This window comes from Onychostoma macrolepis, chromosome 03 (assembly GCF_012432095.1).
Source record: "Onychostoma macrolepis isolate SWU-2019 chromosome 03, ASM1243209v1, whole genome shotgun sequence".
In the NCBI taxonomy this organism is placed as follows: domain Eukaryota; kingdom Metazoa; phylum Chordata; class Actinopteri; order Cypriniformes; family Cyprinidae; genus Onychostoma; species Onychostoma macrolepis.
This window is the reverse complement of record NC_081157.1, coordinates 48,114,143-48,141,824: the sequence shown is the minus strand read 5'-3', so window position 1 is coordinate 48,141,824 and position 27,682 is coordinate 48,114,143. Positions and strand designations below refer to the sequence as shown.

General features: G+C 35.7%; 2 protein-coding genes across 4 annotated transcripts; both read right to left on the bottom strand.

Annotated features, from left to right (window-relative positions):
* Positions 1-2,840: 2,840 nt before the first annotated feature.
* Positions 2,841-9,031, bottom strand: LOC131537332 (zinc finger protein 32-like). 3 transcript variants are annotated; one of them, XM_058770687.1, is made up of 4 exons: positions 8,760-9,030; positions 8,493-8,641; positions 6,471-7,102; positions 2,842-4,002 (listed from the first exon to the last, which is right to left on the bottom strand). In XM_058770687.1, exons 3-4 carry the CDS (start codon positions 7,027-7,029, stop codon positions 3,365-3,367), a joined length of 1,197 nt encoding a protein of 398 aa, XP_058626670.1. In that variant the 5' UTR covers positions 7,030-7,102; positions 8,493-8,641; positions 8,760-9,030; the 3' UTR covers positions 2,842-3,364. The 3 variants fall into 3 exon arrangements, with proteins under 3 accessions (XP_058626672.1, XP_058626670.1, XP_058626671.1); XM_058770688.1 differs by having other exon boundaries at positions 8,493-8,614; XM_058770689.1 differs by lacking the exon at positions 8,493-8,641 and having other exon boundaries at positions 2,841-4,002; positions 8,760-9,031.
* A 682-nt stretch (positions 9,032-9,713) lies between these two features.
* On the bottom strand, positions 9,714-26,256 carry LOC131537318 (zinc finger protein 271-like). The gene is made up of 3 exons (XM_058770653.1): positions 25,598-26,256; positions 16,888-17,592; positions 9,714-13,897 (listed from the first exon to the last, which is right to left on the bottom strand). The coding sequence occupies exons 1-3, from the start codon at positions 25,794-25,796 to the stop codon at positions 12,996-12,998; spliced, it is 1,806 nt and encodes a 601-aa protein (XP_058626636.1). The 5' UTR covers positions 25,797-26,256; the 3' UTR covers positions 9,714-12,995.
* Positions 26,257-27,682: the final 1,426 nt, after the last annotated feature.

The following is a 27,682-nucleotide window of genomic DNA, read 5'->3' as shown; positions in this document are numbered from 1 at the left end:
CTACACTTTCACTGCTTCTCCCCACAGCTTCTCAAATGTTTGTATCCCCCAGGATACGTTGCCTCTTTTAGGGTTAAAGTGATTGTACCCCCCTTGTTCCATGTAGATACAGGGAAAGTACAACATTTGTTGGCTCTAAATTAAACACAGAATAAGTGTATATTTGCACAGAAAAATGTTGCAGTAGTTTTAATTTAATTGTTTAATGACTCTACTTTTTTGCTATAAAAGAATCACATTATACAGTATATCCACTGAAATACAAGTGCGGGTACAGTTCTCAAGAGTAATACTTTAGCTGCAAAAAGGTAAGTTATTTAATGTCTCCTAGACAAATAAAATAATTATTAGAATGATTTGATCATATCCTGCTGAAAATTCAGCTTTGCATCACAAAAAAAAAAATTAAAATAGAAAACAATTCCTATAAATAATTCCATAATATTAAGTTACACTATACTGCATTTTCAATAAAATAAATGTATCTTTGGTGAACATAGGAGGCTTCTTTCAAAAAAAAAAAAAAATTGTAATTGTTCCAATCTTTTAACTGGAAGTGTATAGAATACAGGTCAAATTAATGCTAACATATTACTTCAAAATGTATCTGTTGAAGGTGAACAGATTTTCCATAAGTTTCCACAGTCTGTGATGATTTGGGGTGCAATGTCATCTGCTGGTGTTGGTCCATTGTGTTTTTTGAAAACCAAAGTCACTGCACCCATTTACCAAGAAATTTTGGAGCACTTCATGCTTCCTTCTGCTGACCAGCTTTTTAAAAGATGCTGATTTCATTTTCCAGCAGGATTTGACACCTGCCCACACTGCCAAAAGTTGGTTAAATGACCATGGTGTTGGTGTGCTTGACTGGCCAGCAAACTCACCAGACCAGGTATTGTCAAGAGGAAAATGAGAAACAAGAGACCAAAAAATGCAGTTGAGCTGAAGGCCACAGTCAAAGAAACCTGGGCTTCCATACCACCTCAGCAGTGCCACAAACTGATCTCCTCCATGCCACGCCGAATTGAGGCAGTAATTAAAGCAAAATGAGCCCCTACCAAGTATTGAGTACATATACAGTAAATGAACATACTTTCCAGAAGGCCAAAAATTCACTAAAAATGTTTTTTTTATTGGTCTTATGAAGTATTCTAATTTGTTGAGAGTGAATTGGTGGGTTTTTGTTAAATGTGAGCCAAAATCATCACAATTAAAAGAACCAAAGACTTAAACTACTTCAGTCTGTATGTATTGAATTTATTTAATACACGAGTTTCACAATTTGAGTTGAATTACTGAAATAAATGAACTTTTCCACGACATTCTAATTTATTGAGATGCACCTGTACTTGTGGCGCCTCTCGCCGCTTCACTCCAGTCCAGCGGGTGGCACTAAAACACAAACGTTTGTTTGCCAAACACCATTAAACCTCAGAGGAAGAAGATTAGTTTCACCGTGCTCTCTGTTTTTTTGTCGGGATACTGGCTTACAAACTGTTACAAATGTTGTTTCTGTAAATAGAGAAATACAGTTTTTGGATCAGGTCAGTAAGTACCTGTAATATTTAAGTTTTGAAGCAAGCAGGTATCTGGAGGAGTATCAGCTGAACTGAGATCTGTTAATTCTATTTAACTTTTATTTAATTGACAAAAGTACAAAAGATACAAAAGATTTCCAAAGTTTTTACTGACCAACTTAAATGTATTTTGTAAATATAAACAAATTTTTATTTTGAAGTCTGCAACACACTCCAAAAAGTTGGGACAGAGGCAAAATAATAGTGAAAAGGTTATCCACGTTAAACTGTTTTGAAACAGTTCACAGCAAGCAGGTGAATTGGTAATAGATGAGGGTATCATGTTTGGGTATAAAAGGAGCTTCTCAGTTTTTGCAAGCAAAGCTGGTTCATGGCTCAACATTTGTTTATATTAACAAAATAAAATTAAGTTGGCCAGTGAAAACATTGGATTTTTTTTTCTTTGTACTTCAGTCAATTAAATAAAGGTTAAAGAGAACAAACGTCATATTCTTGATTTTATGGCATTTCACAAAATGTCCCAATGGGATACATATGCTCCTTATTTTCAAAATAGTTACTATTTGCTGTCCTGATTTATATATATTTTGTTATGGTCAATTAAATTTCAAAACTTGCTTTTTTGTCAACAATAACAATGAGAAGAAATGTTTCTTAAGCAACAATCAGCATGATTTCTGAAAGATCGTGTGACACTGAAAGCTGGAGTAGTGAAGCTTATCATGAGAGGAAAACATTTTAAAATGTATTCAAATAGAAAACATTTTTTAAATTGTAGATTTAAAAAAGCGCTACAGTAAGCTAATGCCGCGTTCTATTTCTGATGCATTCCACACACTTGCACTACAGACAAGTTGATAAATAGAAAGTGCGCTTTAATGCATCCTGTGTAGACATATTGACGGCGTTAGGATGTGGCAGACCATTTTCTTTTGCAAGTTTCAGCTCATACATCTTTGGTGTAAACTCGCCAAATGCCCCCAAGAACACCTCAGCGCCCCCCAATGCTCTCCGAACGCCCCCGTTGAGAAACACTATATCTTACGCGGTCACAAAACAGCGCTGTGATCCAGTTTAAAGTAGGGATGGACATTTCCCAAAAATATTGCATTCGAATACTTGGGCTCATAAAAAAAAAAAAAATAAAAACGAATATTCGAATATCTGTTTATTTAAATTAGGTTTAATGAGGAAGACGTTATTTTTAATTATCAAGTTTTTGTCAAAAATTCTGAACAAGCTTATGATTAGGCGTTATGCACAAGAATGTTCTACAACAACGTTACGTTATATATCAAGGTTTTATTTTGGTTGAAAAAAGTGTAAACAAAAAAATAAAAATAAAAAACACACATATAAAAAAAGCATTCAAGCTCAAGCAGAGCAAACGGAAAAATCAAGCAGGCCGTGCCAGTTACAGTACAGAATGTACATGCACTCAAGTCGGCCTATATTTATCCTGTTTTCAATGTTTCACATGTTAATGCTGAAAAAAAACAATAATATCCACATGATCGGGTGAAAGATTATTCCTCAGTCTGATAACAACACAAATACAAAGATAACGTGCTAAGTTTCTTAGCAATTTGTGTTAAACCACTCTACCTCAAGGAAACTTTATATATATCGCAAGATCATTTCGCTATCAGATGTGCTCTCTTCTCGGCTCACTCGAGTACAGCTGCTTGTTAACACGCTCCACAGCGCAAACCCAGTGCATTTAGTTATAACTGCTACCATGGATTCCAGAAAATCAACACAGTAAAATTCGAATAGTGTTTTTATTTTTCGAAAAATAATTACAGACCGAATATTAGAAAGTTCAATTATTTGTGTACACCCCTAATTAACATGTGCTTCTTAAGGTTTGTTTTACGTGTGAAAGTGTTTCCACACTGAGAGCAGCTGAAAGGTTTTTCTGAAGAGTGAGTTACCAAATGATTCTTAAGGTCTCCTTTCTGCGCAAAACTCTTTCCACACTGAGAGCAGGTGAAAGACTTTATCCCAGCATGAATTAACATGTGCATCTTAAGGTTTGCTTTACGTGTGAAAGTGTTTCCACATTGAGAGCAAGTGAAAGGCTTTTCTGAGGTGTGAGTTACCAAATGATCCTTAAGTTGTCTTTTCTGTGTAAAACTCTTTCCACACTGAGAGCAGGCAAAAGGCTTTATTCCAGCATGAATTAACATGTGATTCGTAAGGTTTTCGTTACATTTGAAAGTGTTTCCGCACTGAAAACACCTGAAAGGCTTTTCCCCAGTATGACTTCGCACGTGTTTCATGAGGCTTACTTTCCGTTTGAAAGTGTTTCCACACTGAGAGCAGCTGAAAGGCTTTTTGACGTCTGTTATTTGAATGCTGCAACTCAATGATTTTTCTCCACCGACATCATGATCTTTCTGATCCTTATGTTTCTCCTCCACCTCAGTCAGATCTTGTCTTTCTTCTTTTACTTTCTTCAGGCCTAAAATGAAAATATTAAAGTGATGTAAATCAATTGGGACATTTGGAAAATAAAAGGAAAACGTTTGTGTACACTGCATGCCGTGCAAAGGCAAAAGACCGTAACTTCAATTTTGGTCGAAACTGAGTTATTAATATTTTGGGCGTTCTGCCTTTGTTTAACTGCGCGTCAAAATTAAGTTACGGTGCCGGCTTAGAGTTATACGGTGTTCTGCCTTTGTTTTAATGACCATTAAAGACTGCCGCATTTTAATTAAATAACAGCTCCATACAAAGCACTGTAAAGATTAGATATATTGGCAGTAATACATAATTGTGAATAACCTGTAAAGATTCTTTTTTTTTAATTATTACTCTTTTTTTCCTTTTTGTAATGAAGAATTATTCATCAGGCTGTCACTTCTAGTTGGACGCGCGTGGACTCGAATGCCGCATGTAGCATGATCAATCATAAAATCAGTAGGTTACTAACAGTTCGCAATTAAATCCATATCCTAAAATCAATCCATGGCGAAGAACGTCGTCGGATATGTTTAATCCACAAGCATTCTGAGCATTATTCCTGCTCGCATCAATCCACAAATCGTGCTTTTAGGTTAGGATCAATATAAAAGCATTACGCTATGTCTAGCATTCTTTTACGTTACTGAGCATAGTAAATAATTTGGTTGCAAAACGGTATCCACTCACATGATTAACTTTTAGTCTGCTTGTTACGGTAAAAAATAAATAAATAAATAAATAAAATATTAATACATTCACATTTCTGTATGCAATAGCCTATATGAGATAGCCCATGACCACTAGATTTTATACAGGTGTTATGTAACTATTTTGTAAATGGTGATGATCAGCAACCAAATATTGATAATGTAGAAGTTACTGTCTTTTGCCTTGGTGTGACTTTCTCACGTTTTGCAGAAAATGCAAAGGCAGAGTACATTAGCTTCAAAACAGGGGTAAAAATCAAGTTTGAGCTTTTTTTTTTTATGTAGATAGTTTTCATTACTAAAACATCTAATTGCCAAATTTCCAGTGTCCTACCTATAATTAATTTGGCTGGACAAATAAAAAACTTTAAAGGGGTCATTAGATGCCCATTTCCCACAAGTTGATATGATTCTTTAGGGTCTTAATGAAAAGTCTGTAATATAGTTTGGTTAAAATTTTTCAATTTTTCCGAGCCTCTCTCTGAGGGACTGCTTACTTTAGTGAAACTTGCTAATTAGCACATTATTAGGAAAGGCGATTTGCAAAGATTCATTAGAAACCCTTCTGCTCACTTCTTCTGTAGGTGAAGCTGGATCATGAATGATTCGCGCGAATATAGACGCATTTAGGTAGATCCCTTCGATGTCGGGAGTAAATGACAACTGCTATATTCATTATTACATCCAACAACAAAACACCTCAATCGCTTAATCGGAGACACCTTGTCTTCCCCTGCACCGGAGTCGATACAATGTTGGACAGCTCTCAGCTCACTCAGAGCGGGTCTAAGGTAAGACGGCCTTGTCAATCAACTATCGTGAGAGGGGCCTGTACAGAACTACGTCATTCTGACAGGAATCTCAGAACAGCCTGATTTGAGAAAGGGGATTTAAAAAAAAAAAAAAAAAAACATTGGCTGCATTTTTATCATTATAGGATGGATGTGTACACACACTTCCAACACACATTCATGCTCAAACTTGTAAAGTGAATTTTGCATCTGATGACCCCTTTAAAGACATTTTTCTCAGTTTCACACTCTAGTTAAGGTCTTTTGCCTGAGCAGATGACACTCTGTTTGATGTCATTACATCTGGTTTTCTGCACTCTCATGAAATGCTTTCATCATAACTAACAGCAAACATGATGTAAATACTGTAAAAGGTTCATTGTGATGTGTAAGAGAACCACTGATTATAATGAGAGTTTTAAGTGTCCAAGTTTGGTTTTAAGTGTTAAGTTTGATCACTGGCTTGATTTACTCACACACACACACACACACACACACACACACACAAAACAAACAAACAAAAAAGAAAAACATTTTGAGACAGAATATCTGATTGAACTTGAATAATTACACAGAAATCACAGATCAGGCATTAGAATAAACAAGGTTACTTCCAAGTTGTGACAGTGCTGTCAGGTTTATATCTTACAGTAAAAGTCTGTTTGCAAACCTGCTGCAAAACTGTAACTGATTTACCAAAGAATCCACCGTGAAATGTAACTTACTGAACAAGCAAACATTCACATGGTTGAAAATAACCACAGTCTAAGCGACTTGACTTCAAATAATGTAAAAAACAAAATGAATTTGTATATTCAGTGTCACACGCTCTGAGTTCAACAGTATTACAATCCCAAAACAGTCAAATTATTTAATCTTCTCGGTGTCAGTTCAGTCACATTTCCATAAGAACTATGAAACACTGATTTAAGACAGTAATCAAAGATGAATGAAGATTAAACACCAACCTCCGTGTTCTTCCAGTTTTATTGTCCATGTTTCTGGTTCCTCGTGTTTTATTCTGCAGGTTTCTGGTTCCTCGTGTTTTATTGTCCATGTTTCTGGTTCCTCGTGTTTTATTCTGCAGGTTTCTGGTTCCTCGTGTTTTATTCTGCAGGCTTCTGGTTCCCCGTGTTTTATTCTGCAGGCTTCTGGTTCCTCGTGTTTTATTCTGCAGGCTTCTGGTTCCCCGTGTTTTATTCTCCAGGTTTCTGGTTCCTCGTGTTTTATTCTGCAGGCTTCTGGTTCCCCGTGTTTTATTCTGCAGGCTTCTGGTTCCCCGTGTTTTATTCTGCAGGTTTCTGGTTCCTCGTGTTTTATTCTGCAGGCTTCTGGTTCCCCGTGTTTTATTCTGCAGGCTTCTGGTTCCCCGTGTTTTATTCTCCAGGTTTCTGGTTCCTCGTGTTTTATTCTCCATGTTTCTGGTTCCTCGTGTTTTATTCTCCATGTTTCTGGTTCCTCGTGTTTTATTCTCCATGTTTCTGGTTCACTCGTGTTCTCTTCACTCTCCTCTTTAACAAACACCATATTCACAGCAGCAGATCTCAGTTCAGATTATACTCCTCCAGATATTCCTGCTTGCTTCAAAACTTAGTCATGACTGTGAGGATCAGAATATTACAGGTATTTATTGACCTATTCAAAAACTGTATTTTTCTACTTACAGAAACAACATTTCTAACAGTTTGTATTTATAGAGCATCACAACAATACAACAGAGAGCGCGGTGAAACTAATCTTCTTCCTCTGAGGTTTATTGGTGTTTGGGAAACAAATAAATGTGTTTTAGCGCCACCCGCTGGACTGGAGTCAAGAGGAGGAAAATAATACGGGAAAATTACTCAGTGCGTGTACAACGTGCACTGATTTGTTTTCCTTTAAAAAAGCCGAGCTGCACAAATAAATGAAAATAACTTATAGTTATAGACTCACATGGTCAAATATTTCACTGAAAATCACACAAGGTTCCCTAATAGTTAAGGGACATCGAATGGTTGCTATTTGCTTCCAAAACTCTTCCAAAAATAACTATTTTATTTATTTTTTATTTATTTTTTAAGACTGAATCTAGTAATACATCAGCTATTTAAAATCTGTACTGGTCATCTCAGGTAACTTTATTTATTTTTATTTTTTTTTTCAAGTGGAATATGGATGTATTTTTCTCAGTCCTTTTACCAAAACTTTTATGTCTATTAAAAAAGCATGTTTCAAAATATGTCAACACATTCCTTCATTTCCCCCTCCGGCAGGTGTTTATTTTAAAGAAATAATTGGTTTCATGGTAAAAAAAAAAAAATCATATTTATCATTAAATAAACACTTAATCTAAACAAGGTGTTTTTTTTTTTCTATTGTTGTTTTTTTTTCTCCCTTTGAAAGGCGACTTAAACCTCAAGCTTATCAATGATGCAATTTATTAAACAATGGGATAAATGATGGACCAAGCTTAATTTAAAGGGCACCTATATGCAAAGTCCACTTTCACATAGTATCTCTAGCTGTACAAGTATTCTACAACTACTGTAGGCTATAAAAGTATTAAATAAAGTATAAATATCAAAAAGTTCTTTGCTCAAGGCAATATCAGCGATGGTTCTGGTGCCGGAGAAGCTCTTCAGGTCCCGAAGCAGCATCTGATGTCACTGTTGTCTGCGTGAACAGGGTGCACAGAGGAACGCAAATACATATTTGCAGCAGGCAGGCAGTTCGTAATGTTCGGACCAAATAATATGATTGGTAGAACATTTTACCGAGTGTCTATTTACACTAAGTGAAAATAGCCCACCTTGTTGGCAGAGGCTATTTGAAGAGTTCAGATGCAAAAGCCTCTAAATGCCGTTTGAAATTTTCTTCTAAAATGATCATTTTTATCAGGCTCCTATATGTGTAAGTTCGGAAATTTTACATTAAAGGCAATGAATAGGTTCTTGTCATTGTTTTAAAAGTGAAATAACTGAACAGAATCATAGGAGATTATATATAAATACCTTTAAGGCAGGGACACACCAAGCCGACTTCAAAGGACTAGCGGCGGCGAAAGCCGATGGTGTTGTCGCCTGGCGTCGGTCAAAAAAGCTGCTCGTGAACACACCGCACAGACTTCAGCCTACTGCAAATAAACACATGCGTTCTGTGCCTGCGTGAGAGGAGTTAGCTGTCTATATTAGCTCTCTATATCAAACGGAAAAACCGAAACAAAGATATACAAGATAAACACAGATATATGAAACGTAAACAAAGCAGTGCTTACTTACCATTTTGAATTTTGAATATAAGTTAAGTTGATAACTTTCTTCATTTTAACTAGTTACAGTGCAGCTTCTGCATATCTTTCATGTTACAGTGCTTGGTGTAAACCACCAATCTATATAATGAAAGGATCGCTAATTGCTTTCTAAACTGTCATCTGGCGGTGATCGGCCATCCTACTATTCCCTACCAGCAGAGAGCATCATTGACTGACAGCCAAAACACTGACCGGAAATCATCCGATCTGAAACGTATCAGTCACACAAGAGTAGTTTTTAGGATATGTGTGTGTAAATTAATTTTTACTTCAGATGTTATCTGCAATGTTTAAGGTCTTTTCAGGCAGGATAAGCCATGTATTTAAATTGTTTAGGTGGTTACTGATCCAACACAAAATATATTTCTTTATGCAATTATGCAGGAAATATTAAACATGAACATATATCTGGTATTAGTATCACAAACTGATTCGAATATACAATAAATATTACAATACAAGCCTCTGTTATTATGTTGCTCTATATTGCATTGAAATTCAAAGCTTACCATGCATCATCTTGAAAATGAAGCTTCATGTATAAGTCTGTACTGTATGTTGTCAAGTCAAGTAACAATTATATATAGCCTATAGCGCTTTACAATGCAGAAGTTGTCAGCAATATTTCTCTGAATGATGTTATGATGTATTTCTTTTTGTCCTGATTGAGCAACATCTATTTCAGATGTGCAAATTCTAGCATTACAGTTTCCATAGGAGTAAAATGTTATGCATGTTGTACTAAATTCCGTGCGTGTGACTTAGTGTGTGTGTACAGAGCGGTTCCAGTTTACTTTTAGTTTCATTCTCTGCCACTATCTTCAATGAGTGGTAAATGTGCGTGCATGAATACTAAACCACATTTGCCACCTCTGTTAATTTAATGACTGTACAATGCTGGATGATGTAAAGTGACCCATCCTGAAGAGATTAAACAATCATCTGTCTCCTGTCACACTTCTTACGGAGTTCCGTAGTGGACTAGCATTCCACCTCACTATAGAGAACAGATTCCTTTACATATGTATTAATTATTAATTCAATCAACATTTAAATCATTAACTGCTTCAAAATGCATAATGTTAATGAAATTGTTGAAACATTTGCAATTACAAATTAAAACAATATAACAACATAATTACATAAACTGAATAATTGTACAAGGTGAGTTAAGGTATATAAAAAAATCAGATTTCAGAAAAAGCACTTAGTCATTTGTAATACATTTGTTGAGGATCTCATCCATCTGATGTTCATCGTGCTCATTTGATGTTCACTACTGTAATGAATATAATATGTATTTTTTTTTTTTTTTTTAAATAGGCAGGGGAAATTACCAACATTAAACAAATAACTTTTTACATGCAGCATGTTTACATTGTAAGAATGTACAGGAAACCTTCAGATATAAAAACACTGACTCGTTAGGTGATGTTTTCTCATTAAGATTGTAAGATTTACTATTAATTCAATAGAATTTATGGGAATAATGGGGTATACCAATATGGTGCTGCAGTGGCTTCACTTCAATGCTGTCATGAGTAATCCAGGTCTCTATTATAGATCAGTGGTGTAAACTCATTATAATGGATTACTACGGTCACATGGACATAACAGACACACACACACACACACACACACACACACACAGCGACCATAAAGTCACCCAGATGCATCAGATTGTCTCTAATATATCACTTTAACTCAAACAACTTGTTTTCATAATCCTCGGAAGTCAAGCTCAATTGAAAATAAAATTAGATTAATCTCACAGCCCTAAAGTACAAGAGAGACCTCGCGTCTGGATTGCAAAATAACAAAAACGTGCCAGTGACAAATGTCTTGAACTTATCGCATGTAGAAACAGTTGACAAGATACAGTTAGCTTGATAATATTTATGTAGCAATAGCAAACTGTAAGTGTATTTCCTTAATGTCCTCAGCACCAAAAGAAGAACAGTTAACATTCACTTTTCGATACAGTATTTTGTAATTTAGCCCCAGAGCTGGTTTAAGGCCCCGTCCACATGGAGATGCGTTTAGCTGTATACGCATACATTTTGTATGGTATAGGCATTTTGTCCAGACGGATCTGGCATTTTGGGAGAGTGAAACCGCTATTTTTTGACACCGGGTCCCAGAGTGGATAAATCCGAAAACAACACCCTTGCGTTTTCGTGTGGACATAAAATCTGTATATTTTCTGAAAAGATGATGTCATCAGCCCACGTCTCGCCCCTAGTCAGACACCACTACGTCACGTAACCACAACAAAAACACTGAACGATTGTCTTTTTATTAACTAACATTAACACAGATTAATAAATGTATTGTTCCAATGTTGGTTTGTATACCGCACGCAAGGTTTATGAACATGATCCAAGTCGTCTTCTCTGTTTTTAGTGTATCTCTGTGGCAGAATTACAGCACCACATGCTGGTCTGGCATGTATACTACATCATTTTGTGTCGGTTTAGTGTGTATGCAGATATTTCTTGAGACAAGGGGAAAAAAAATATTGGATAGGGAAAGCTCTGGCTTCGTGTGGACGTAGCCTAATATTGGGGGTTCATTCCCACTTACAAAAGAAGCACAGAAGAATCAGTTGCAAAGCTACATGATAGTATATATTGCATATGCATTTCCTAAATACATCTTACGTAGAAGAATAACTCAATCATTTAAAAAAAACAACAGTGAAGAACAACATAAAAAAAGTGAACCAAACAAAAGTGTCCTGAACAAGAACAGTTTGTAAAAAGCATCTACAAGTAAACTACAAGTGATACATATGCATTATAAAACAATTGAACATAATATGAAACTCATAAGAAAACACAATGATATAATTTATATCATGAAGCAAAATGGCATACAAGAATACAACTTTTGGACATTGTTCTTTAGGCAGGAATTCCATTTTTGTGTCGATATGAATCTCAGTTGAATCTGCTGGTTTTGAAGATGAGGATGAACTTTATTCACTCTGAAAACTTTAGATAATGTTTCTTAGTCATGTCGCTTGTTATGACTGGTTAGGACAGATTTATCCAGATGATATTTTACTGCTTGATGCATTATTGTGTTGCATTTGATGAGGAGGCAGCATAAGATCTGAAAATGCTGGATGCTGGAATGATGCAGTATTCATGCCAGACCAGTATGTGGTGCTGTAATTCTGCCAGAGATACACTAGAAACGGAGATGACAACTTAGAGCATGTGCATAAACCTTGCACACTGTATACAAACCAAACACAACAACAAGAAAAGCTAGTAAAGTTAGTAACGCTAATAGGCTTCTGCAGCATGAACACAAGCATGTAGTCCGCCATTGTTATTGTTGCTGTTGCGTGACGTAGCGGTGTCTGACTGGGTTCAAGACGTGGAGTGATGACATCAGCATTTCACAAAATATACAGATTAACTGTAGGGATAAATCGATCCGATACTCAGTATCAGAATCGGCTCCGATATTGGCATTTTCTGCTGGATCAGGTATCGGTTAGATGAGATTGAGCCAAATCCGATATTGTGCGTATACTATTGTGTTATTGTTAAGCCCCACAAAAGCACAAAAACATTATAAAAGCACTGTAAACTCAAAGTGTTCTGAAGCAGTTTCATAAATATTCATCTGTACCTCAGATTAAACTAAGTCGTTAAATTCAAGTTCACGTAAACTCTTCTCTCTGCTGCGGCTGTCCTCCATTTAGCATTCAAACTGTGTCACGTTCGGGTTACGACAGTCAAGACGACGAAACTCTCTCCAAGAGTGCACAGTAACTGAAATTTAAAACTGTTAAAAGAAAAGGCTCAAACTATCACACAGATTTAATAAACTACGCATCAATATCTCTTTCCTTTGTGTGTTGAACTTCTCTATGTGGAGTGCTGCATGTTGTGACTCCGTGTTGCTTCAAGCACATCATTATGTGCACGAGATGTGCATAAGAGCTTTGTGTTGCTCTGTATTGGAGCTTTTCGTATTATAATACTTTTGCCCAATGAAAGATTATTTATTATTTATGAAATAATTATGTATTATTTATTTATTTCTTGTTCTGTACTATGAAAGGAAAGAACAAAAAAGGCTATTAATCCACTCTGGGACCCGGTTTCAAAAAATAGTGTTTTCAGGCTCCCAAAATGCCAGATCTGTCTGGACGAAAGGCCAATATGATACAAAATATTTGCGTATACAGCTAAATGCGTCTCCGTGTGTATGGGGCCTTACTGTGATTGTTTTTTGTATGATTGTGTAGAGCAGATGAACGATTGAAACACTTCCCACGTGCAGTGCAGTGATACGGTTTCTCTCCAGTGTGGATCATCTCATGTGTTTCCAGGTCTCCTGACCTATTGAATCTCTTGTCACAGTGTGAACCCTTGTAAGGTTTTTCTCCAGTGTGGATCCTCTCATGTGTTTTCAGATTTGATGAATCACTGAATCTCTTGTCACAGTGTGAACACTTATAAGGTTTCTCTCCAGTGTGGATCCTCTCATGTGTTTTCAGGTCTCCTGACTTATTGAACTTCTTGTTGCAGTATGAACACTTATAAGGTTTCTCTCCAGTGTGGATCCTCTCATGTGCTTTCAGATTTGATGGATGACTGAATCTCTTGCCACAGTGTGAACACTCATAAGGTTTCTCTCCAGTGTGGATCCTCTCATGTGTTTTCAGGTCTCCTGACTTATTGAATCTCTTGTTGCAATGAGGACACTTATATGGTTTCTCTCCGGTGTGGATCCTCTCATGTGTTTTTAGATGTGTTGAATGATTGAATCTCTTGTCACAGTGTGAACACTTATAAGGTTTTTCTCTAGTGTGGATGCTTTCATGCAGTTTTGTACAGGTCACTGAAGTAAATTGATCGCATGCGTGCTGCTTCTCTCCAGTATGAATTCTCATGTGACGCTCAAGACTTGTTTTGTGTGTGAAACTCTTTCCACACTGAGTGCAGGTGAAAGATTTCTTGGCTCTTCTTTTCTCTAAATCTTTCAGTTTGGTTTGAGGGCCACTCAAAGGTTTTTCTTCAGTTTTGACATGATTTTTCTCCTCAACTTCACTTGATTCTTCATTCTTCTCTTTTTCTTCAATCAACTCTGAAATAAAAGTAAAAACGGTGAAATGTGAACATAAAAGTGAACCCTGATGTAACAGTGCAGGGCTCCAGACTAACATTTGAGAGCAGCGCCACTAAATTCTACAGATGGTGGCACCAGAAGCAGATTTGGCAGCGCTGGGGGCATCAAAATTAATAGATAATTTAATCATAAAATATAAAAATTAAGTGTGAAACAACACAATAATGCTTACTGCATAAGTTAAATACAGATTAATATGTGTTTTTTTTTTTTTTTTTAGATTAGCAGACAGAAACGGGTATTTCTAGGCTGCTGTCCCTTTAAGACTAAATGCACGGACCTAATACTGCACACATCCGGTTTCTTTTTCAGCTGTATATGTTAACTTAATACATAACCAACTGTGTTTACCAGAATACTTGCCAAAACGGGTACTTTAACATAACTTTGTGTGAATGTAACAATACGCTAAGGAATTCCTTTAAAGTACCTGTTTTGCGTATCAGAAAATCTGTCCATGTCTGGTGCTGTATGCATGGCTTGCAGCGCTTAAGTTAAAATAATAATGTGAAACAATAAAATGTGTTAAAATAATGTGTGCTCTTATCATTCTGTAAACAAAATCCCGTGAACTTCGCCCTGATCGGGAACTGAACTGAGGCGCTACAGTGATCTGTCACGACACATTAAAGAGCCACAAAACGGTATTGTTTGAATTTCTTTAAAAATGACAAAATTTGAAAGCTGAGAGTCCTGAGACCTTTCATACAGAAGTAACATGCTCGGTCTTGTCTGTTGGCACGTTGTCAGTTTCCTCTTTGCTCTGCAATATATTTTTCACTGTGTGAGAACACAATATTTAGTATGAGAGCAGCATTGTTTGTCGAAGGTAGCAACAGTAACTAAGGATGGCAGGTCTTTGCGAAAATTCAATTACTTTAAGAAAAAGTGATCAATAATTACTGAAAGTAAAAGTGAAAACTAATGAGACAGATCTCTCTCACACTGACTTACAAGTAGGGATGGTTATCATTAAAGGGGTCATATGACGTTGCTAAAAAGAACATTATTTTGTGTATTTGGTGTAATGCAATGTGTTTATGCGGTTTAAAGTAAAAAAAAAAAAAACACATTTTCCACGTACTGTATATAATTGTTGCTCCTCTATGCCCCGCCTTTCTGAAATGCGTCGATTTTTACAAAGCTCATCGTTCTGAAAAGCGAGGTGTACGCTGATTGGCGAGCTATCCAGTGCGTTGTGATTGGCGTGAATACCTCAAGCGTGTGACTGAAATGTTACGCCCCTTACCGTATTGTGATGCCGTATCCCAGCGTGACGAGACTAAAACAATAAAACCCACTCTAAACAAGGCATTTTTGCATTCAGTGGGGACGTAATTACTGATTATAATGACTTGCTGTCTTTTTACGCGTTGTGTTGCATCGCGCCGCATAAACATAACACCATGTCATTTGTGATCGGAGAAACTACAAACAATCAGCACTACACTACACTACTTAAAACTCGCGTTCACATAGTAAGTAGCAGATTCTTTAAATAAGAAATCGTACTTACAGGCTGTGAGTCATAAGCACCAGACTGTCCTTGCAAAGTTGGAATTGCCCCACTTTATAGAAACAGCCTTTGTGAACAGCCAGCATTGTAGGCTACTCTATCAGGTTCAGGAATCAGTCCTCCGTAAAATGCGCTGAACACATCTGAATATTTGGGTTGAACTGTTCTGGAACAGTTTTGTAAATACAACCAGTGTTGGGCAAGCTACTTGGAAAATGTAGTGAGCTAAGCTAACAGTTACTCTTCATTAAATTAACTACACTAAAGCTACAGCCCTGGGAAATGTAGCAAGCTAAGCTACAGCAACATGGCAAAAGTAGTTTACTACATCTAAGCTATTTAAAAAAAATAATTATATTGAACCGACATCATACCAGGTCAATGCTCTTTCAGTGATCAATAAAACTGTCAGTCAAGCAGACAGACAGGCATAATAGTTCAGGTTAATTGTTTATTCAACAACTATTACAAACCAATTTGGCAACAAAAAAAATCAGTATCATGTACAGGGATCCTTACCTGTTATATTTCTGATTTGAGCTTGACTTTCAGAAATGCTTTGGAAAATGTAACGTTTACCACAAACGCTTTTGTTGACGCTACTTAATAAAAAAATAGAGCTTCGCTACTGAAAAGCTAAAAAAAGCAGCGACGATACCACCATGCTACTGAGAAATGTAGTTAAACTAGTAGCGTCATACTGCCCAACACTGAATACAACTTAACCACTGATTTCTAGTTGTGTCCTGTTTTGGAAGCCCAAACAAAGTAGTTTCACTTTCAAAATGAAACAGTGTCTCCACGACATGGCGGCAGTAACAACACTACAGTGAGAATAAAAGTTACGCCTTCTTTCTTTATGTAAACATTTGGGCGGTGTTATGCAAATCTTCCCACACAGTGACGTAGATGTGGGGGTGTGTTTAAACGAGGTGTTTTAGGAAGGTGTGGTCGAGTCTTGACTTTTATAAAGAATATCTCTGAGTTTGAGGCTTTAGTCTTTGCAATTTTAGGGATCTTATCTATGCATGAACAGCTTGTAACACTCCAAAGAGAAAGGAAAACTTGAAATCGCATCATATGGCCCCTTTTAAGATTTTGATGGCATTACTATTCTTACGATACTGCACATCATTCTGGTTCTTTAATGGTATTCTATTTTCCATGAAAAAAGGGCCCATTAAATACCGTGTTCTGGTACCCATCCCTTCATACAAGAGAAGCAAATAAGGATCAGTTGCAAAGCTACATGACAGTATATCTTGCATCTGCATTTTCTAAATACATCTTAAGAGGTAGAACAATTAGTCATTTTAAAAACAACAGTGAAGAAAAATAAGAAAGCACAATAACAAAATGTTTGACATTGTAATTTGGGGAGAAACTCCATCTTTGATTTGATCAGAATCTCAGATGAATCTTGAGTACTTACTGTGATTGTTTTTTGTATGATTGCGTAGAGCAGATGAACGATTGAAACGCTTCCCACATGCAGTGCAGTGATACAGTTTCTCTCCAGTGTGGATCCTCTCGTGTGTTTTCAGAATTGTTGAATCACTGAATCTCTTGTCACAGTGTGAACACTTATAAGGTTTTTCTCCCGTGTGAATCCTCTCATGCAGTTTCAAACAGTTTGCTGTAGTAAAAGTCTTTTCACACTCAAAGCAGATGTACTCTCTCACACCAGTATGTATTTTCTGATGTTCTTTCAAAATTGAAAAACGTGAAAAACACTTCCCACACAAATAACATGAATATGGCTTTTCCTTTGTATGAACTGTCAGGTGTTTCTTCAGGACTGAAGCCCTCAAAAATGTTTTATCACATTGATCACATGAGTACAGTTTCTCTCTAGTGTGGATGTTCATGTGTTTCTTAAGGCTTGCCGATTGTGTGAAACACTTCCCACACTGATCACAAGTGAACGGTTTCTCTCCAGTGTGAATTCTCATGTGAACATCAAGATTATATTTGCTTGTCAAATTATTTCCACACTGAGTGCAAGTGAAAGTTTTCTTGGCTCTTCTTTTCTTTAAATCATTCTGAGAGCAACTCAAAGATTTTTCTCCAGTTTTGATATGATGTTTCGCCTCATCTTGACTCAATTCTTCATTCTCCACACTTTCTTCAATAAAATCTACAATAAACGTAAAAAGGTTCGTCAGTAACATGAAAAACAAAAAACAAAAAAACAACAACAGAGAAATGTGAAAGTACATAAAAGTGAACCCTGGTGTAAAGACAATTTCTATACAAAATTTTGTTCCTTTTGATGCAGTTTTATAAATTATACTTCCCTGAAACTTTTCATGAATGAGGTACATTAATCTTCAAAATATAATTTTTAAAACACAAGACACAAATCTCATGTTTCTATAAGGAGAACTATGAAATGCGTTTGATCAACTACACAATTATCTAACATACATTTTGTTGTATGTATCTAACAAATATTACTGTTATTGTGCCATGAAATGTAGTTTTAAGATAATTTCAGATGAGAAAGTAGCTGTTTAAAACTCAAATCTGTGGTTTATTTATAAAGATCGGGCCTATTTAAAAATTTGCATCGCTGATTTCAGAGATGTGAGCTCCAGGCGATCAGCGGGCGTTTAGTGCTCAAGTGTCCTGCTGAGAGTAGCTTCACCTCGGCTAGTCCTTCTGATATTTGCCGCTGCCTCTGATGTCTCTGTAGTGGTTAAACATGAAATCAAATTTGTTTTGGGTAAATCTAACAGGTAATCTTTGATTTGATGTCTCATGAATCTATTATTTGTTCCAGGTCATATCGTTTTGGCTGATCAAAGTTATTTTTCATGTTTATATATTTATTTAATTTAATTGTAGTACAGCACTGACTTTGTAGCATACGTTTGACTGAATTGTTTGCTTTTGTCTTCCTATTTCCTATTAGATAAGTCAATTATACTTTATACTTATACTTTTTATAATGGCTATTATTGCTCATTAACACTGATAGGCTATTTAACAAAAAAGGCAGAGTTGTGCTTTATGTATTATTTCATTTTATTGTTCATACAGTGAAGATAATCAGAGTATATGTGGATATTTTGCCTAAACTACATGTTTTTATATATATATATATATATATATATATATATATATATATATATTTTTTTTTTTTTTTAATGAAAACGAAAAGAGGGTTGTGTTTTATACAGTGAAGAAAACGAAAAGAGGCAGTGGTGTTCATTTTATTGTAATGTGTGTACGCGTTGCATGAACCACATGTTTGTGGCTATTAATATGTTTAAATGAAACTGAAAACAGGCAATGCTGTTTGATATCATATTTCGTTTCATTGTAATGTATATACTTTCTATAGCTGCACGATTAATCAAACGCGATTTTCATGCACATCTTGTCAGTAAAGCCAGTTCTGTGATTAGTAGTAAATCTCCATCACCTGCTTTCAGGTGGAGCAGCATTTACTACACAGAGCCATAGTTCTCTGACAAGCTACGCAAAAAACGTACAGTTATATTGCAGACGTTATAACCGTACGATTATGAAATCGAAGAAATCGTTTGCGATAATGACAGCTGTTTGCATAGCTTCTCAGTGAAATACGGCTCTGTGTAGTAAATGCTGAAATCTGAAAGCATGTGAAAATACCACATTTAATAACATGTTTTTACTCCAAACTCACTTCATAACGTCAGTCGAGTGTTTGAAATAATTCCCTCTGTGAGATGATGTGGCTTCTTACACAGAATAAGGCATGCAACATATTACATAGTATTCTAAGCAATAATAAAGGCTATGTCGATTAGCTCATTATAGATATTATTATGATTTTCATTATAATAATGTATAAGAACTCAGATAAACCGTATATTGCCGTAGTCATGTGTTTATTAGTCATGTTGAATCAATGAAAGCAGTTAAATCTTCTGTTTATTCAGCGATAGAGATTTCCTGGATTTCTTCTGCGGGGCGTATTTGGAGTTTCCGTGTGAGAGCGCCCTCTGGCCTTCGGATGGAGATTTACTACTGATCACAGACAATCGCAGCTTCTGTCTAATCGCGATTTCGATTTCATTTCGATTTATCGTGCAGCCCTAATAAATCCCCTGAACTACATTTTAGTGGCTATCAATATGTTTAAATGAAAACGAAAAGAGGCAGTGGTGTTTAAATATCATATTTCGTCTTAATGTAAATATACATACAGTGAGAATACGTGGCGTAGCCAAGGCAAGCTGACTAAAGTTATCAAGTACGCTGCTGTTCCATTTGCAGAATTACCGGATTTGCATCCTCCTGTTCCCGAGAGTTCACACTTCCGAGTCGAACTTGCAAAGTATGACCAAGTCCCTTTAAGACAAGTCATTTCACTCGGCGTCCATCTTTCAAACGCCTCTCGGGCATGCAAGTACAGTTCCTATCTCTTTGAATGAGGAAACATCAAATTCTCCAAAACTGTTCACCAAGCTTACAATTACATTTCATATTTGAAATCACCAATGAATGCTACAACAACTGCTAGGCTAGAGCAGCCAACGCGCATGCGCAGCCATGAGCGTGAGTTTGCGAACGCTGCATGTTTCTATCTTTTGTTTCAATCTATAAGAATAAGCAGCCTATGCTATAGTTTAAAGTTAAATATATTAATAAGGTGAAACTGAGAGTCTTATGTTTATTTGACAGTGATTTCACATTTCTTGATTGTATGAAGTCTAAATACATATAAAAGGTGACCATTCATTTATTTGTGCCATTTGTTTTCTAAAATATAATATATGTTTATAGGAGGAGGTTTCATAGACTTGGCAAATTTATTTTTCATAAGTCGTAGGTAAAGATAACTGTTGTGGGCGTTCTTGGTAGTTTTTCTGAGGATTTATTTTTTTTTTTTTTTAATATTGTTTATATTGTATCGACTGAAATTAAGAAATATATTGTTATATAAATTTTGTCCATATCGTCCAGCCCTATATTAAATAGTCTTAGACTTAGTCTAGTCTGGAATTTAATAGGCTGATTTCCTGGAGGAAGACTAGAGCTACTTCAGGACTAAATTGAGGCTTAAATTAATCCTACCAGGAGTTTCCAGTCTTTATATAGGCACACTTGGTAGATATGAACAAAGCAGCCTGTGAAAATATATCTGCATTGTTAACAATTCAGATTTTTTTTTTCTTATTCCAAAAGGTACATTTTATTTACTTTTTTAAATTTTTTGAAAGATCAAAGGGTAAAAAAAAAATTACCTTTATTTTCACAACCTTTTGATCATATTTTCTTGGGGTGCAATATAATTCTGACCATGTCTCTCTCTCTTTCTCTAGCTCTAAAACAGCTGCTTTATGTATAACATCATGAACAATAATTTGCATGTCAACAGCTGAGTGGAAACAATTATGCAATAATTCATTACAAAAAGATTTCTAGGCATTCTTTTTATTTTATTTGACACCTGACGTGTGCAGTTTACTTTGCTTGATTTTTTCAATGTTTTAATTGTAATATTAAATACCCTTCATTTGCCAAAAATATAATTTGTATAATTGTCATTAATTAACAGATAAATTAAATTAATGTTTTATGCCTTAATTTGATAATATGTAAACACAAAACACAGAATTTCTTAGGGGGGAAAATTCATAAGGCTATCGTAAAAATAAATGAAACTTGTTTTATGCTTTCAAATAGTTAGACATGCTAAAACACAGAATTTGGTAACAATTAAACAAGGTTGGAAAAAATAAAACATTTCATAGTGCCTATGTTTTTTTTTGTTAAACTTTTAATAAACTGATGTTAAATTGTTTAAGTTTCATGATTTTAATTAATGCTTTTTGTTTAATAAAATGTAACCATTAAAAATGAGTCCAGAAAAAATTAAAACTGAAAAATGGAATTTGGAAAAGAAAAAAAACACAAACAAACAAAAAAAACTGAATTTGGGAAAAAATATTGTTCTGTTATTATATTGACTGCTGTCATTAACAGAAACACGTGAACACCGTGATTTCTTTAAGTGTTTGTGTCGGTGTTTGTCTGGCCCCAACTGACCCTGGCAAATACAGTCTTTTTTCCACTGCTATTATTTTCTTTGAAATGGTTTTTCTTTGGTTTTTGAGCCACGGATCGGATCGTTTTTCGGATCAGCAAGAAAATTCGAAATATTTCAGTGCAACTTTGCTTTCCATTTATTACTTAAAACGAAGTATTTCTTTGATACTACAGCAAAAACTACTAGCCTAAGAAAGTTCAAACATGATTAAAGAGACAAGTGAACAGCCAGTAAACATAAGAACAAATACACAAATTACAGATAAATACAACATAACTATGTTACAACTAAAACAAGGTCGGTAGTATTCAGGTACACAAATTTAATAATTAAGTGTAAAGTAACATTATAGTATGCACTGTATAAATGAAATATAGATTAGTCTTTGTAAAAAATGTGTTTTGTTGTTTGATGAGCATAATGACAGCAGCAGGTATTTATAGGCTGCTGCCCCTTTAAGACCTGATGCACGGATGCAATATGATACACATCTGATTTCTTTCTCAGCTGTTCTCGTTCACTTAAGACATAACTGACTGTATTTACCAGAATGCTTGTCGAGATCTGCATTTTGTCATAATTTTATGTGTCTGTTCAAAGGCAAGGAGCGAAGGAGAGACGAAAGAAGATTCAGTTTGGCGTTCGCGTGCAGTAACATTATCATTTAATAAATAAGACACTTGTTCTTTGCTTTGTTTTATTTTAAATAAGATGTAACATTAAAATATATCACAGTGCAAAAAACACACACAAAACTCAAATACATACAGAGGGAGGGGTTTTAACAGACCAATCACAGCGCTTGCGGTCCGTGTAGAATTAACCTGCCCATTTTGGTGGAGGCGTGCGGAGGGTACGGCGTAGGGTGTGCGTCTATGCATAGGCTACGGCGTAGGTTCGACGCATCAGTATAAATTGGGCTTAAGTGTCAATGCATTTAAAAAAAAAAAAAAGACATTTAAATCACCATTTTTGTTACCCTTTTGGCTCAGAATGCATTTTGAAATTCACACTGCATTTTGCTACAATTATCACACTGTATTAGCCCGACTACGTTAGACTTCGTACTTCCACTCAATTTCAGTTCGCTTCTGTACTCAGTTTGATATAGCAAACCGTCTCCCAGATTATCTCAGGCTCTGCAGCAGCCACCCAACCAACGAACAGAGGGCGGGCTGAGAGCCGTGACGTAGACGCTAAGCGCCGAATTTAAGATTGTAGTTTAGGTGAGGGAAATCTAAAACGACAGCGGACATGGAGACACGGGATGCTATTCGCTCTGTTGTGGAGAATATTCCCAGCATTTGCCAACTGAAGCCCGAACAAGAAGAGTGTTTGGTTCACATTTTGAACGGAGGTTATGTTGTGGCCCTACTCCCGACAGGTTTTTGGGAAAAGTTTAATTAATTCAATTTACTGTGGATGCGTAGATTTACTTCACATAATTTGCAGAAGTCATTCACAGCCATCTTCACTCCGGTATTTCGCTCGATGGTTTTGTTTTTGCCGCATACCTGTGTTTACAGCGGAAGTTCAAGGCAGCTGAGCCGGCGCATAACATATGTCATAACCAAACGTTATGTGATTGGCTTATGGGTACACCAGTGATTTTAAACTTCAGACAAGTGCCCCACCACCATAGGCGTAAATCCCGGGGGGGACGGGACCCCCCTATCTGAGGCTTGTCCCCCCTAAAAATATCATTACAAGCGACTCTGTATATTGAAAATAATATAATGGACATATACTTAAAATAATTGTGTGAGTAGTAAAACAAAATAAATGCAAAAAAACGTTTTAAGTTCAGAAATGTTTTGATTCCCCCCCCTCCCTTTCCTCACAGTGGTTTGGTCCACTCCCTGCTTTCCTTCTTTATCGATACACACACACACACGAGTCCGGCGTGAGAGATCAAGTTAGTTATGTGTAAGTAACTTAGGCTGTCAAGGCTGTTTTATTCTCTTTAAACATCGGGTGAAATGATTATTTCTCTTTAATACAGATGATGCTGGATCATTAATAAATTAGTCATGACAAAAAAATTATGACATCCGATGTATTTTCTATGAGCGATTATAAGGTTAACACGCTTAATACCGTAGCTTGTCACCCACTACAACTAACATGGCGATAAGCCTGTGTGTGAACTGATATTAGGCTAATATTGTAGACCTACGTGTTGGGTTTCGTTCAATATGATGTTAAGTGGCAGATCAGTGGGTTTAATGCGGTTGAATTAATGAGAAAGAGACGTACTAGGTTTCAGACGAAACCTAAAATACTACGGATGACGCAAAATAATAATTATAATATGACCGCGTGGTGAACCATGAACTCATATTTAAACACGGTCTCCATGCTATGTACACATGCTGTGTACACATATCTATCCTTACAAGTACAATTTTGGCTGTATTATTTGTGTCCCCTTCAAAAATTACTCTTGAGAAATTTTACGTTTATTGTCCCCCCCTACTGTCAAATGAAATTTACGCCCCTGCCCCCCACGAGAAAGTAAATGCTTGTCAGTTATGCCTAGACTCGGTCTACGAAGCAAAGTGAAGTAGCAGAGTTTGGTATTACCAGGCTAACGCTGTATCGCGATGAAAATGCAATCTCATGTGTCCTACCCGTAAATCTAAATGAATTTACAAAAAATTGCATTTAAGGGTGCTTTCACACTAGCACTTTTGGTGCACACCCGGGTTCGATTGACGTTGTTCGTTTGGATGATGTGAACACTGTCTTCCGACCTCGGGTGCGCACCTGTGAACCGTACCCAAGTCTGCTTAAAAATGGTGTACAAATGTAAATAGGGTACTGTGGGGCTAAGAAAAAAATGTGCTATTCACTGTGCCTAAAATGTATAATTGCAGAAAAAATATATACATTGTATTGAACATTAATGGAGCAACAGATTTACTCGAATAAATCATTCAAGCTGTTTATTTTGTTTAAAAATCTTATAAATATATGAGGTGGCAAGAGGGGCCTTGTACCCCACACACAGGGTAAAAGGCCCACCGTCATGGGGTAAAAGGCACAGGGTATTGATACAAATATTTCAGCTAAAATAATGTTTTTTTTGTTGTTTTTTTAATAATGCCTAAGTTAATATTTGTTTAAAAAAAAAAATCCCTTTAGCAAAGTTTGTATTATTTTCTGCTTATTTTGAAAAATAAAAATTAATTTTTGTTCAGTAAATATACTGCCATTAAAATATGTTAATATAAAAAATATATATATTTTAAAATACAGAAACAAAATCATTTTAATAAGTAAAGATTCTGAAAGTATTGAAGAAGTTCCAATAATAATTGAATATATATTTACAGTAGTAACAACGAATTATATGTTATTATATTATATGATTAATATGTTTTTAAATATGATGGTTTCATTCTAAACGGTGATTATCTAATATGGACACCCAACCTAATATATGATATTTACCATCTTAATCTAACCATGCCATGTCAACAAATGGAAAAGTCAGCTATATATTAATTATCATGTTAATTACTGTGCCTTTTAGCCCCAACAGCAGGGGCGCTTTTTACCCCAAATACAATACTTTTACATATTCTTTCGTTAATTAAAAACTGTTAATTTAATTATCATAAAAAAACTGAAAATAATAAAGAAGACCTTTGTCTCAAAATACATGCATTAATTTTAGCGATTCTCATTTGCTACTTAAATCTACAACACTTTAAAAAAAAACATAAAATAGCCTATTAGATCAAGTAAGCACAGAATCAGCTTTGCGCTGCTGCGCGCGATCGCGTCAAAGATCAGATAAATATACATGTCCATCTTGAAAAGCGGATGTTTTGGAGAGTGCTAAGCCATGTTTTTGTGCCATTTAGTGGTTTAGATGAAAATATGCATGGGTAAATTTAAATACAGAAATACATTGTCATTTAACATATTGCATTATCATTTTGAAAATTACATTTCAAAATTAATTTTGCTACCCATTCTTCCATAAGAATTTACCTCAGAAGAATGCGATGTGGGGTCAGACCCCAGAGGGTTAAAGCTTTGTAAGCTTAATGTGCCACAAACAGTCATTAAAAATGAATGAAGAATAAAGACCAACCTCCTTGTTCCTCTTGTTTTATTCTGATGGTTTCTGGTTCCTCGTGTTTTATTCTGATGGTTTCTGGTTCCTCGCGTTTTATTCTGCTGGTTTCTGGTTCCTCGTATTTTATTCTCCAGGTTTCTGGTTCCTCGTGTTTTATTCTCCAGGTTTCTGGTTCACTCGTGTTCTCCTCACTCTCCTCTTTAACAAACACCATCTTCACAGCAGCAGATCTCAGTTCAGATGATACTCCTCCAGATATTCCTGCTTACTTGAAAAGTTAGTCACGACTGTGAGGATGATATTACAGGTATTTACTGAACAGATTCAAAAACTGTATTATTATATTTACAGAAACAACATTTCTAACAGTTTGTATTAAACCAGCATCACGACAAATCAACAGAGAGCGCGGTAAAACGAATCTTCTTCCTCTGAGGTTTAATGGTGTTTGGTAAAAAAAAAAAACGTATGTGTCTCAGCGCCACCCGCTGGACTGGAGTGAGGACGTCGTGGTAAAATTCCATTTTTTAGAATCTTGGCTAACGTCCCAGAAACGTCGTGAGCAGGTCCTCAAAAGACGTCGCTTGTTAGTCCCAAGAAGAAAGTTGTAGCGACGTGGTCAGCTGGTCTCATGATAACTTTTCATATTATTGCACTACATGTATTATCATGTTAAGATACCATTTGGATAGCCTATATTTTGGGAAATATAATTCATAAGCATTTTAAAAGATGGCATGAATTATTATTTGTAGATATATAAAATATTTGTCATCAAGGACAAAACAAAAACCAAATAGTTTGCTTAGCAAATGGTGATCATTGTTAATGACATGTTTGTGAATGACTGAGAATGAGATTTATTGAAAGGGGGCACGGGACAAATTAACATTTAAACCAGTAGCGCGCGGCGCGTCACTGTCTGATTACTGAGTACTGAGAGTGCGAGTGTCTGTCATTAACGGTCAACTTCCAGCAGACGGACACAGAGGAAAAGGTAAGCGCTATAAATCTACTTGTATTCATAAATTTTACTGATATAACGTTAGATGTCACCATAGTGTTTTGTATTTTTGTAGGTTTTCAAATATTCAAATTTAATTTAATTAATAAATGCCCTGTTCAGTTAATTAGCTCACCAGCAGTCTCATGAGGCGGTCTGCGGTAACGTTAACTGTTAAAACCTTGAGATAAAATTGTATACCTTTCTTTTAGTTATTTGAAATTTAACACGATAAACTATACCGCATTAGCTTTCAAATTCTCTAAACTTTAACCGTATAAGTTTGTTTGACTGCCTGCCATTCGCGCTAGTCGATGATGCTCATGCTAGCCACTTGAATGTAAACCGCTGTATGAAGTTTAATTAGACCGAGGCTGCCGAAATCATGTTCAGTGTCTGTGGGATTAATCGTTAATGGTGTTTTTCAAATGCATGCTTTTTATGCTAGTTTCATTCTCAAATTCTTTCATCTGATACTTTAGTTTCAACAAATCTTTAATAAACAAGTGGTTCACTTTTTTAAGGTCCTGACTGCCACCAGTTGTCAATGATTCAGTGAGTTGTTTATAAGAAAAGATGCTCATTTGTTACCACCTAGTATTATAAATGTCTTACTCATTGCTGTAAAACTAAGTTGTTCCCAACAAACACAGAACGTTCCCCTAACGTTCCCATTTGGTTCCCAGTTGGTTATTTTTTGTGAGCCGAATAAGAACATTCTAGGAACATACCCTGTAGGTTCTCTTTTTAATAACCTAAAGAGAACGTTCCCTGCAGGTTATTTTTAGGTTTAATTTTATAACCTAAAAAGAACCTTCCCAGAACGTTTCCTTGCAGGTTATTTTTTAGATTTTATTTTATAACCTAGAGAGAACGTTCCCAGAACGTTCCCTGCAGGTTATTTTTAGTTGTCATAACCATGTAAACTAACTAAAACTTTTCAGATTTTTCTGATTATTCTAATGCTGAAATGTGTTTTTTTTTAATTATTATTTTTATCATAAACTATTTTTTGCATAATTTAATGTCTGAAATAAGCTTTTAATAAAGTGTAGACATCAGTAGTCAAATCGCATTATAATGGTAATATAATTCCA

Excerpts from the sequence above, each read along its gene's own strand:
- LOC131537332 (XM_058770689.1), bottom strand. The coding sequence starts at position 7,029 with ATGGTGTTTGTTAAAGAGGAGAGTGAAGAGAACACGAGTGAACCAGAA. Across the intron at positions 4,003-6,470 it reads AAAACTGGAAGAACACGGAG|GCCTGAAGAAAGTAAAAGAA; the intron begins GTTGGTGTTTAA and ends TTTTCATTTTAG.
- LOC131537318 (XM_058770653.1), bottom strand. The coding sequence starts at position 25,796 with ATGGTGTTTGTTAAAGAGGAGAGTGAGGAGAACACGAGTGAACCAGAA. Across the intron at positions 17,593-25,597 it reads AAAACAAGAGGAACAAGGAG|ATTTTATTGAAGAAAGTGTG; the intron begins GTTGGTCTTTAT and ends CGTTTATTGTAG. Across the intron at positions 13,898-16,887 it reads TCATACAAAAAACAATCACA|AGTTGATTGAAGAAAAAGAG; the intron begins GTAAGTACTCAA and ends CTTTTATTTCAG.